We start from the raw sequence: 12,497 nt of genomic DNA on the forward strand, positions 1-12,497 counted from the left end.
TGTCTGTTCCTCAGTCCAGCAAACAGGCCCCGCGAGGATGCAGCAACCCCTGCTTCTCTGTAGGGAAAACCGAGGCCCAGGCCAATGAAGGGTTTGCTCAGAAAAGTCGAGGGGCCAGGTACCCAGGGCTGCTGTTCCGGGTCCCAGGGCACATCACCACGTGACCGCACGGGTACACCGCTCCTTCAGGAAGCCCCTCTGTTATTTTATTTAATCTCATAACACCTGGCCTAAGACGCCATTGATACCCTCAGTCAGTAGAATAACGCGAAGCCAGGGTAGGAGACATGCTCAGAGACCCCCTAGGCAGCTCTGGGGTCTGAGCCCAGCCTGCTGGCCACAAAGCCTGTCTCCTGGGGGTGGCCGGCTGGTTGGTGTGCGTGAGAGAGGAAACCCGGTCCTGGGGAGGCTGGCGGTCGGGAGGATTTTGACTTGGGAGTCATGGCGCGCAAACTCTCACCTCCTGGAAGCCATCCAGCCTCCCCTCTAGTTGCCAAGATTTGGACTGCTGTAGCACCCTCACTTTTGCCCTGAAGAGCCTGGCGGGCTCAGCTGGTGGAGGGCCGGGTGTGGGCTCCTGGCTCTCGCTGCCACAGGAGGAAGGAGGTTGTCCTGGGCTCTAGGGGCAGCTGCACCGGTGCCCCCTCCAGCTCTGGACGGTGGTGTCTTTACAGAAGCACTCGCCAGAAGGTGATCCTTGGGGTTTGAATTCTGTGGGATGGAACGCGGGGGACCAAAAACAGGGGGTGAAATATGTTTGGCGTACAATGGTTAAGTTAAGCGAGATGGTGAGTTGTTTTTTCCCTCCAGATGCTGAAGGACCCTCTGGGTTTTCAGTCAACAGACAGACAGGCAGGCAGGCAGGTAGGCAGTACATATATATTCTTGAGAACAGCCCGCGGGCTGTGTTCTGAGAGCAGTCTGGAAAACACTCTGTGTGGCCAAGGGTGCTTGTCCCAGCCTGACTCCAAGGGGGTGCAGCCCCTGGCCAGCTCCTCCCCCATGGCCTCCCCCGGCCCTACATGCGGTGTGTCCCCCCCTCCTCCAGGAGTCAGTAAGATCGTGACAGTGGATGTGAAGGGCAGCAGCCCTCTGTGGCTGAAGGTGAAGGACCTGGCGGAGGGGATGACCTACAGGTTCCGTATCAGAGCCAAGACCTTCACCTACGGGCCCGAGATCGAAGCCAATGTCACCACGGGCCCCGGAGAAGGTAGGGGAGCCTTGGGCGGACGCGGGGGCTGCTGTCTCCATACACGGTGTTCAGCCCCCCGAGTCGGAAGGGGGTGCCCAGAGCCATGCTGGAGCCCGGGGGTGCAGAGTTGAGCAAGACGGGGTCTCTGGTGGAGCACGTGGGCCCCTGGGGTTGTAGGGGGTGGGCCTCGGGGGAGGAAGGGAGGAGGAGGGGGGGCATGTAAAGGGGGAGATTCCAGAAGACTCCATGGGGGTGAAGTCATCCATTCAGATGGCTGCATGGGAATACAGACCGGCGTCTGCAGAATTCTGAAGCTGTGGTGGAGCAGGATGGGAAGGGGTGGGTGTCCAGGTGTGAGGGAAGGCCGGCCGGACTATGGAGTGTTTCTCAAGGTGCCACTGATGTCAGATCCCCCGGGGTTCCTGTGATAAGTACAGATTTCTGGGTCCCAGGAAGTTCAGCATCTCTGTGCAGCCACCCTGGGAATGTGCATTTGAACGAGAGCTGAGGTAGCTCTTTGCTACCCACTGTGAGAACCCACGCTCTGGGGGTCTTCAGGCTTGGGAAGATGACACTGGGCAGGGCCGGGGGCACCTGCTGGCTGCATCCTTCCTAGACAGAGGGGCAGGGTTGGGGGCAGGGCAAGAAAGGAGCCAGGCAGTTACAGGCCAGGCCCTGTGCACTGGGCCTGGGGGGAGGGGAGGGGAGGGAGGGGAGTACCGGGGACCAGGGAGGAAAGAGTGGCTTGGTTTGGGTTTTGCGATGCCTCTTGGGGTCATTGTCAGGCTGGGGGAATTCTTCAGGGCAACTTGAGGTTGAGGCTTAGTTCCGCAGCGTCTCTGTCACCCGTGCAGTGTGTCCCAAACATAGAATCCACCTCCCAGCCACTCTGAACTTCCCCCTCGGAGAAAGTACACAGCCCACCGCAGACTCCCCCTGAAATCCCTCCTCCCCGTCTTCCCCGCCCATCAGCCGGGAGTGGAGGAGGCCCCAGCTCAGCCTGGGGCTGGGAGAACCAGGGCTGGGAGAGCCGCTGCCCGCCTGCCGGGAGAGCTGGGCCTGCGGAGGCTGCCTCACCTGCCTGGCGGGTTTGCCCAGGGGCTAGTTCAAGGCGGCCCCCCTTCACTTTCTCTTCCTGGGCACTTTCTGTTCCCTGCCCCTTATTCTGCAGAAAAGCCCTCTGGCCCCTGGGCTCTGTTGGAACAAAGCCTGCAGTGCTGCAGGGGGAAGATTGCCAGGGAGCTGCCCCCTGCCCCGCCTCTGCCCTCCCCCTGCCCCCAGCCTCCCCCGCATCCCCCCAGCACCTCTCACCTGAGCCAGCTTGGCTTCCTTGGGAGACAAAAGCAGGAAGCTAGCCGGCAGGAACAAGAAGGACAGAGCGGTGGCATGGGGACAGGAGAGGGCCGCCTGGAGGACAGGGGGTTCTAACCAGACGGGACGCTTGAAGTGACCCAGGGCGGGGGGGGATCCAGAGGGGGGCGGTACAGAGCTGGGGGGAGGGGCCTCTGAGAAAGCACTGAGCTGCGCCCATCCAGAGGAGGAGGGGTCAGCAAGGGCGGATTGCAGCTGGGTGTCCTTCTCCCTCCAGGCTGGGCAATGCTGGAAATGCTGGAAGTTTCTAGTCCAGGAGGAGATGACAGCTCCTCTCAGCCCCGAGGGCTGTCCTGTGCGGAATGAGAACTCAGGGTCCCAAGGGCCCCTGCCCCGCCCTTCACATCTCCCTCGGGCTGTGTCCCACGGCCTCCATCTCTCAGCCGCCTTTGCCCTGTGCGTGGGCAGGATGCTCGTTAGGGGAGGAAGGGGGACAGGAAGGAAGGCAGTGAGGCCCTCTGAGGTCACGGGCGGTGCTGGACATGGGCTGGGCAATGGGCCACCACGCTCTGGTAGTGAGTCTCTGGCCTGCTGTCCGGCTGCAAGCCTTTACAGGCCCGGAGGATCTTCAGTCTGAAGCTGGGCTCTCAGCTCCTTTCCCCGCAGGCGTCCACAGGGGCCACCGGGCCAGCCGGTCACCCACCCCCTCGCTCCCTGGCTCACTCCCTCGTCCCATAAGCACCTAGGAAGCACCTACTGTGTGCCAGGCCCTGGGGGTACAGGGCTCCAGATGTCGTGGGGAACAGCAGACAGGGGCCCTGGGAGCAGTGGGAGCTGGTGCTGCAGGGCACCCCAGGGAAGAAGGGGTACAGGACTCTTAGCAGATAGCACGGGCTCACTCCTCTCACTACGGAGGCGAACATCTGTCTCCTGCTCTGGTCCCTGGGGCCAGTAGCCCGCGTGGCCGACTTAACAGAGCCAGCAGTGGGGCCAGGTTCTTCTTCCTGTTGGACGCAAAAGTTCCAGATCCTCCTGCAGCCCTGGCCTCCTCTCTGGCCTAGCCTTAAAGCAAATGCAGCTGGGAACCTTTCTGGCATCGTCACATATACCTCTCCTGGAGTGCAGGGGCTCTGGGTGACCTGGCAGAGAATAAGTCAGATCCAGCAGGCCTGGCCAAGAGGCACTCCTTGGGCCTCGGCACGCACAGGTTTCTGGAGCCCCTGGCCGAGGTTGGTTTTGACGTCCAGCGCCTCCTGCGGGAGCTCAGGAAGACAGGCTGGGCGCCTGTTCTGGCTCCCATGCATCCTCTCACCCACTGTGTGCCGTTCACAGGTGCCCCCGGGCCGCCCGGAGTGCCCATCATCGTGAGGTACAGCTCGGCCATTGCCATCCACTGGTCCAGCGGAGACCCCGGCAAAGGCCCCATCACCCGCTACATCATAGAAGCCAGACCTTCAGGTATGTCCCGCCCGGGCTGAGCCGGCTTGCCCTCGGGAACAGAGTGCCTCCACTTGGGGCACTGATGTCGTCGCGTGAGAAGGGGCTTGTGCTCCCCCAGGTGAAGCTAGAGGTGGCCCTGTGACGAGTGGGAAACGGGACTTGCATCCTTAGTTAAGGGAAACCCAGGAGGCCCCGGAGAACAGCTATAATCACCAGGTGAGGACCGACTCATGTAAGGGTCATCCAAGAAGCCAGAGAACAGGGCTTCCCTGGTGGCGCAGTGGTTGAGAGTCCACCTGCCGATGCAGGGGATGCGGGTTCGTGCCCCGGTCAGGGAGGAACCCACATGCCGCGGAGCGGCTGGGCCCGTGAGCCATGGCCGCTGAGCCTGCGCGTCCGGAGCCTGTGCTCCGCAACGCGAGAGGCCACAACAGTGAGAGGCCCGCGTACCGCAAAAAAAAAAAAAAAAAAGAAGCCGGAGAACAAAGATTTGGGCTCCCATCTGCTAAACACCCATGTCCTCCACACGACCCCACTGACGAGTGCCCCACGAGGAGGCTGGCTGTCCCCCGGAGCCCCAGCTGCCTCTTTGAGGCCCATCGCCGCTATCATGGCTGTCACTGCAGTTCCTATAATGTCTCAGCCTCTCCTCTCAAGCCTGAAATCGAATCACAAGAACTTCCAAAGCCATCAGGAGATGAGCGGTTGATAAGTCGCTGCAGGGGGCTGTCCTCCGAGCTCCTGTTTCACAGTCGAGGTGACACCTGCTCCTGCTTTTCTGGCTCCCCTTACCCCCAGGAGCTCCCCTTACCCCCAGGAGCTCCCGGCCGCGGCCAGCTCCCTCTGTTGCTAGGTTTCTGAGTTAATCAGAAGTGCCAGAGTCAACTCAGGCTGGAGGCTTGTTCTCTGTATTCCGTGGATCTGTGATTAGGTAATTGAGGTTGAGAAACAAACAAAAAGACTGTGTTGGTCCAGCACGGATAGCAAATACTAATCAGAGTGGGAAGCCAGCATCTCAGTAGCTAATACTTCTAATGGGGTGCTGACACATCCCAGCGACGTGGTTAATACCGCGGGGTGGCTGAGCGCTGAACATCTCTATAGCAAATAGTTCATTCCAGCGGTTCCAGGAAGGCGCTCCCACCCTGCCATTGCCTTAATCTTGGACTAATAACTGCAGTCACAGATAGCTATTACATCCAGCACCTCAGATCCAACGTGTAGCCGGAAGATATACGCAGCCTTGGCGCCCTCCCCTCTCCAGATGGTCCCTCCCTGGCCCTCCAGGGCCAGCTGCTGACTTGGCTGGGAGACCTCCGCGTGCTTCTCTCAACCAGGGCCTGTGCCTGTTTCTCCCATCCAAGTTGGCCTGCCGGGGCGCCAGGCTCTGGAATGTTGGCGCTGGACTTCAGCCCTGTGGATTTTCCAGCGTTCCCTGGGAGGCCCGGCAGGGGACCTGGTGTTCCAGGTTTGGGGGCCGCGACTCGGCGCACACACTTGGGGTCAAGGACTGAGTGTCAGAGGAAGGATCAAGCCGGGACCCCCTGAAGGGCGGGGATTCGGGGTGGTACCCGAGAGCTGGTGACGGGAACACGAGAGGAATGCCGTGCCTCTCCCCCCGGCTGTACATCCTCTTCGGGATGGAATCGCTTGCGTCCTTGGCTCTGCCGGCATCGCCTGTGCTCCCTCCTGGGCAGAACCAACTAAACATGAGAAGCCAGACGCTGCAGACCAGGGAGGGATTCTTTCGGGCCAACTCCCAGGGCTATAGGCCAGAGACACAGCACAATACTCCCTCAGCTTCTGGCCTGGCCCCGTCGCCCCGGCTCCACCCTTTGCTCCTGTGTGGGGAGGAACAAGGAGGGTCAGACAGCAGGCCGGAGCCCCCAGCTTCTGGGAGGCAGCGGGGTCCTGGCCGAGCCCACCTGGACACGGTCATGGTGGTCAGCGCCGTCCTGGGCACAGGGAGGGCGTTCAGCGCTGGGACGAATCAGGCATCTCAAGGCTGAAGCACCAGCGCTGCCACCGTGACCTTGGGAGGATGAGCTCAGCTGTCTCCAAGCCTTGGTTTCCACATCTGTAACGTGGGTACAAGTGTTTTTCCTTCTCACCGTTGCTGCCAGTAAAGCCCTTGGAACCAGGATGCTTGATAAGGAGTGAGTGTCGCTGTTTGGTCATCGTCATTGGTATCACCACCGTGCCTGTCATCGAGGGTGAATGAGAGAATTCAAAGTCACAGGAGGAAAATGGATTTGCACCCCAATACTTGTATTTCGGGGCCTGCAGTACTGAAATTGGGGCCTGTGTTTCATGATGCTATGAAAAGGCCAGGGAAGAAAGGTTTGCACCCACTGATTCAAAAACACTTCAAGTATGCCTGTGCTGGGTGCTGGGCTACAAAGACAGATTTGGCACGATCCCTGCCCTGGAGGAATTTCACAGCCTAGCAGGAGGAAGAGAGATAGTCAACAAAAAGATGTGATGTGTATGAGGCAGGCACAGAAAAACAAATCATTAAGAGGGAAGGTGAGGACCCTGGAGCCTTCTAAGGAGAGCAGAACGCAGACGGGCCGCCTTTCAAGCAGAGGGACCCAGACGGGACGGCAGGAAGGTGGCCTCCACAGGTGCCACCACACTCCTGGTCCAACATTCAGAAATGATGATGGAGTTACGGCCACTCCACCGGGATTCCTGACTTGGCTGGATCTGTAAAAAATAGTGTGGGGAAGGAAACAAACAAAATCCATCCACCCCGGGGAATGGCCGAGCTGGGAGCAGCCTGTGGGCCAGAAAGACAGCTCTTACACCAAGGACTTGAGAAGCAGACAAGGAAGGACAGTGAAGCCGGTGGAGCGGAGGACGTGCTGTGGGAGCTGGTCCAGGCCAGCGGCAGCTGCTCAGGTTGAAGACCTGGGCACTCAGCCCACCAAGGCCCTTCCGAGACCCCTGGGCCCTTGGTCCATGTGAAAACGGGTCCCGCCCAGGGCCCAAGTGGCTTGACACTTTGGTTGCTGAATCGGCCCCGCACTCACGCAAGCAGGACTCACCCTCTTCCCCAAGCCAGGCCAGCCCCATGGGCCCCACACAGAGCATCTGTGGAGGATGCCACTGGGCCCTGGAGGATGCTGCTGGCCTCTTCTCTTGCATGGGCAGCACGCTCATTCCTTTTGAAGCAGGTGGAAATGAATGATGGCCCAAGAGGACAAGGCCCAGAGAGCCACAGACAAAGGGGGACAGGCCTGCAGGTTAAGTCAGGAGCTCAAAGAATGGGGGTGTAGGGGGAGAGCGGACGGAGTCCCCTCCAGCTCTCACTGGTCCCTCATTCTCCTCAGATCTCCGCTCCCAAACGGAGCCCCATCACATCCAGGCAACTTGACCAGAACCTCACAGGCAACCCCCGTCCCTCCTACAGCGATTGTTAGAAAGTCCTGTTCTGGGCTTCCCTGGTGGCGCAGTGGTTGAGAGTCCGCCTGCCGATGCAGGGGACATGGGTTCGTGCCCTGGTCTGGGAAGATCCCACATACCGCGGAGCGGCTGGGCCCATGAGCCATGGCTGCTGAACCAGCGCGTCCGGAGCCTGTGCTCCGCAACGGGAGAGGCCACAACAGTAAGAGGCCCGCGTACCGCAAAAAAAAAAAAAAAAAAAAAAGTCCTGTTCTTTTTGTCCGATGCCACTACTGTGGGTGTCTTGAAAAGGAAGGGGGATCAGAAAAATAGGGGCCTGGTTAAGTAAAGGAAGGCCTGCCCCCATGATACCACATCAGGCAGCCTCTTAAAAGCATCTGAGCGGCACGCTTTACTGACAGGGAAACGGAGCTGTAGATTTCTTCTTCTGCACAAATGGCTGGAACGGTGAGGCTCCTTCTCTGCATGGTGATATTGGGTTGGGTGTTAAAGGAGTTTCTGCCTATTATACATTTTTTATTATACATTTTTTAATGTTTTACGGACATTTAAATTAAAAAGAGGGAGTTCCCTGGCAGTCCAGTGGTTAGGACTCAGCGCCCTCACTGCCGGGGCCTGGATTCAATCCCTGGTCAGGGAACTAAGATCCCGCAAGCTGTGCGGTGCAGCCTAGACAGATAGAGAGAGAGAAAGAAAGAATAAAAAGGTCAGATACATTTTTTAAAATGTCTCCTGAGGACCTAGTAGGTGCCATGCACGGGAGATTCAGTGTCGAAGGGGCAGACCCAAAAGGCCCCAGCATCAGAGCACCAGTTAGGGTCAGGCAGGGCCCCTCCTCACGGCACCTCCCTCTCTGTTTCCCTGCAGACGAGGGGCTCTGGGACATCCTCATCAAAGACATCCCCAAGGAGGTGACGTCCTACACGTTCAGCATGGACATCCTCAAGCCAGGCGTGAGCTATGACTTCCGGGTCATCGCTGTCAACGACTACGGCTTTGGCACCCCCAGCAGCCCCTCCCAGTCTGTGCCAGGTACTGTGGCCTGCGGGTGAGGGGTGAGCGGTGAGGGCGCCCCACTGAAGAGCCTTGTGGCGGAGTCTGGGGCAGGGATGAAGGAGGAGAGGTAGCAGCCCCAGAAGACTGGGGTGGGGACCGCTTCAGTTCTCTAAAGCAGAGAGCCCTGGGCCAGGGCCTGAGTCAGCCTTCGACTCTGGAAGGAGCTGGGGGCCAGGGGTCTTTTGGGTTCCTTTTCAAGGACTCCAGAAGCCCTGCGCAGGGGGCCCAGGGGGCTTGAGGATGAATCAGCGGAACCAAGATGAGAGTCTCCCTGAGCTTTGTCACCCAGGAGATTCAAGGGGACCAGGCCATAAACTGCGTGTTTCCGTGGAAACCTCCCCCCAAAACAGAGCCAGCAGCCTGTGAAGCACAGGCCTGAGCAAGCAGCTCCCCGATGGGGCAGGACTCCATCCCTCCCCTGCCTCCTTGCCTTTCTCTTCCCATTGTCGCCGAGCTCACAGAGGATGCCAGTATCGAAACCCATGACCCCAAATCTAACCACTAACCACTTTTAATACCGAGGCCTCTTCCCTCGAGGCAGGACTATAACTCAAAATGTCTACTCACCAGGCAAGTTTCACCCTTGCCCTGATAGAAACAAATCATGGGAAGTAAGCACTTCAAGATGAAACAGAAGAGCCAGCCCCCGTCAGGCAGCAGCATGGATTAGTACCGGCCGGGTGCAGGGAGCACAGTACTGGGGGCTTTGGAAGAAGGGGAGTCTCCCTGGAGGAGGCTTTCCGAAGACCCACTCATGTCCACCCTCCCAGCTCCCTTCTGCTACCAGAAAAAGATTTCTGTCACAACTGAACCTTGGGAGAAACTCTCCCAGGCCCGTCACAGGCCAGGCAATCGCCTTTCCAACCACATTGGTGTCTGTCTGTCAGGGTAGCCCCTGGGCCACGGGTGGCAAGGAAAAATAAGGAAGGAAAGATAGCAAGCACGCTGCAAGTCCTCCCTCCTGTGTCTTTAGCAGACATCACTAATCAATCCCAGCACTCTTTCCTAGGGAGTCTAGAACCGACCTCAGAACTTTTCTCAAAACAGCCCTCCGGGCAGTGCTTTACTGATTGGTCAGAGCTGGCCCTTGAGATGAAACCGTCCCCACCGACCTTAGGTTCTGCCTCATTCAGAGGGCACAGACCCAACTACCCGTGAAGTGTGAGAGCAGGTGGTAGGGTCCCAGCTGGAGCAGGAGGTTTGGAGGCAGGACGGAGCTGAGCGGTCCTGGACCTGACACCCACTCCATGCTGCAGCCCAGAAAGCCAACCCCTTCTACGAGGAGTGGTGGTTCTTGGTGGTCATCGCGCTCGTCGGCCTCATCTTCATCCTGCTTCTGGTCTTTGTGCTCATCATCCGAGGCCAGAGCAAGAAGTATGCCAAGAAGACAGACTCAGGTGAGCTGGCACCGAGCCCTGCTGGCTGGGTGGGGACCCTCACGTGGCTCCCTCCCTTTTGGCAAGGGCGGGGTCTTCCCTCTCCTGGAAATGCACTTGCTCTGATGGGGGGAGGGGCGGCGGCAGCCTACGAGCAATCTCCATCTCCTATTATAACAAGAGAAGGGGGAGAGCCCAGCCGTGGGGGAGGCGGGGAGGCCACCTGGTCTACAGGGATGGAGTGAGCGATGGATGTCGATCCCCACCCTCTTCCTTCCCAGGGACCAATCCCAAGTCTGGTGCCCTGGGCCATGGGGAGATGATGAGCTTGGACGAAAGCAGTTTTCCTGCCCTAGAACTCAATAACCGGCGGCTCTCAGTCAAGAACTCCTTCTGCCGAAAGAACGGCCTGTATACCAGGTAGTGGGGCTGTCTGCGTGGGGGACCGGGGGATGGAGGCTTGGGGGCCAGCTGTGCCGAGGGACTGGGGGACTCCTGGGAGGGCCGCAGAGCAGGCAGGGCCCTGTCGTGGAGCGGCATCCACTGGGAATGGTCACGAGGAAGACAGAGGCGGGCCCAGGCAGCTCCACAGGGGCTGGGGAGAAGGTCACAAGGAGGTGGGTACAGAGAGTTTGTGCCAAACACAGCAGAATACAAATCATTTGCACAATTCTGCAAACCACCGACTGCTGGGTGGGGCCAGCTGCTTCTAGTACAGGCCTGAAGCTGCGATAGTTACTGGCCCTAAAGGCGAGATGCGCCCAGCGAAGGTGGGCCAGGCAGGAGTCCCCCCATGCCTGCTTATACCTTAACTCGTCCTCCTTCCGGAAGGAGAGGGCCATCGCAGTGTGGACGCCCTCTCCCCCGGGTACCTACTCATACCTGCTGTAGTTGTAGACAGTTTTCTCCCACCGGCCCCCCAAGTCCACAGGCTCAGCGTCATCCTCAAAGGGCAGCATCTTGAGAGCAGCCAACCAGGGAAGGTCTAGGCTGTCCAGCTCCTGTCTCCTCCTGACACCTCTCCAGCCCCAGGCCCCTCCTAGCCCCACTCGCTGCGGCGGGCCAGGCTGCCTGTGTCCAAGGGCAGGGGCGGCTGCTTTGGCTCGTGTGAGCCTCACCTGGTTGACCCGGCAGTGTCAGGCTCCCGGGAGCGCGGGAGCATTGGGGCCGCGGCCCAGGGGCTCCTCTCTCCAGCCTCAGCCCTGTTAACATTCCCGGCTCCTTGGAGGTGCCCGCGGGAGTGGGGGATTTGCTTCTCCCAGACACAGCTCACAAAGCTTCCCTCTGTCTGGTCCTGGAAGGAAGAGCGACGTGTGTCTTCAGCGGGAGGACAGCGGGAGGGGTGTGCAGGCCGGCCAGCCCCCCTCTCATCTGCTGCCAAAGCCAGCTTTCCAAAGAAAGAGCCGTTTGAGGCCACGGTGGCCAGCCAGGCTCTGGGGCCCTGCCACGTGGAAAAAGAGGACGTTTCACCCACGGCCTGGCCTCGCCTGCCTCTCACACCCCCGGTGTCCACACACTGCGGCCCCTACCCCGCTGTGTATACACAGAAGTCCATGGCCCCCAAACCAGCCCCAGGCACCAGGGGCCTGACCCAATCACAATGACACATCAGCCTGCATGTCGCCAAGACTGCATTAGCCTGGCACCCCACTTTCTCCCTCCGGCCACTGTCCTGTTTTGCCTGTCTTGTCTGCGTGAAGCTGCTGTCCGTTCTGCCATCTTACTCTTAAGTAGTTTAAGGATGCAGCTTTGTTGATTGGAATAAAATCCATGCAGATATAGTACAAGAGGTTGGAGGTAGCAGGGGGCGTTGCTTGTGACACAGTCCCAGGCCACCAGATGGTTCTCGGAGTGGCATTTCGGCAGCAAACCGCCTCCAGCCCGGGTGGGACAGCTGGGGTTCAGGGCCTCGGTGCCATAAACGCTTGCTGAAGTAGGGTAGGCAGATCATGGGGGCATCAGGCCCTGGGCAGGGCCCCCTTGTACCCCACCCTGAGAAGACAGAAATAGGGCAGAGTCATGGGGGACCCCAGCCACCTGCCCAGGGCCCCTGGGAGCCTGCCAGCCGGCCTCCACTGCCCCCATCCTGTCCCCCACCCTCTCATGCACCCCACGACAGGCAGAGTGCCCGAGGCGCCCTGTCCTGGCTGTTTGTTCAGATGACTCAGAGCCAAGCCCCTGGGAAACGCACAACTTTCTCTAGGGCTGATTTTTCAAGGTAGGGTGTGACTTAGCCTATCTCTGGTCTCTGAGCAGATGTGGATGGAGGGAGGCCGTGAGTCTCCTTTTTTCCCTAATCCTCTGTGTTAACTCTCAGAAGCTCACTTTGTGAGTTTAGGAGTCACACAGGGAGTTTGTCTGCATGGCAGGTGTCCAGACCTCACCTGAGATTCCGATTCAGGAGGTCTCGGTGGCGCCCAGAATTGCTTTGCAACATTCACTGCCAAGCGCTCCCAGTGCTGGGGCCTTAGAGTCGAGGTTCTCCTTCCCCGAGCCCCCCCATTTCCCTGAGCTGGTTTGGGAGGCTTGTCCTAGGCCTTCAAGACCTGGAGCGTCCCCAGCCCCAGGCAGGGCCTCCAGCCCAAGGCCCTCCTCTGCAAGGCCCAGGCCTGCCGGACGAGCAGACCCGGGAAGGAGGAACACAGGACGGAGGGGTCTGAGGGCCTCCAGGCTCCCCTGCGCCTCCCGGGCTGGACGAGGCTGCTGTGAGTGAGGCC

General features: G+C 59.5%; 1 protein-coding gene across 4 annotated transcripts in view; it reads left to right on the forward strand.

Moving 5' to 3' along the window:
• The window catches only part of SDK2 (sidekick cell adhesion molecule 2), a 264,644-nt gene that overhangs the window by 238,898 nt on the left and 13,249 nt on the right, over positions 1-12,497 (forward strand). For 3 of the 4 annotated variants that reach the window (XM_032617354.1, XM_032617351.1, XM_032617352.1), the window contains 5 exons: positions 1,049-1,210; positions 3,836-3,961; positions 8,216-8,380; positions 9,661-9,801; positions 10,062-10,200. In XM_032617354.1, coding sequence (XP_032473245.1) covers positions 1,049-1,210; positions 3,836-3,961; positions 8,216-8,380; positions 9,661-9,801; positions 10,062-10,200 — 733 coding nt within the window. The remainder of the gene's footprint in view (positions 1-1,048; positions 1,211-3,835; positions 3,962-8,215; positions 8,381-9,660; positions 9,802-10,061; positions 10,201-12,497) is intronic. The other variant, XM_032617353.1, reaches the window with a different exon arrangement.

This window comes from Phocoena sinus, chromosome 20, assembly GCF_008692025.1.
Source record: "Phocoena sinus isolate mPhoSin1 chromosome 20, mPhoSin1.pri, whole genome shotgun sequence".
Classification (NCBI taxonomy): domain Eukaryota; kingdom Metazoa; phylum Chordata; class Mammalia; order Artiodactyla; family Phocoenidae; genus Phocoena; species Phocoena sinus.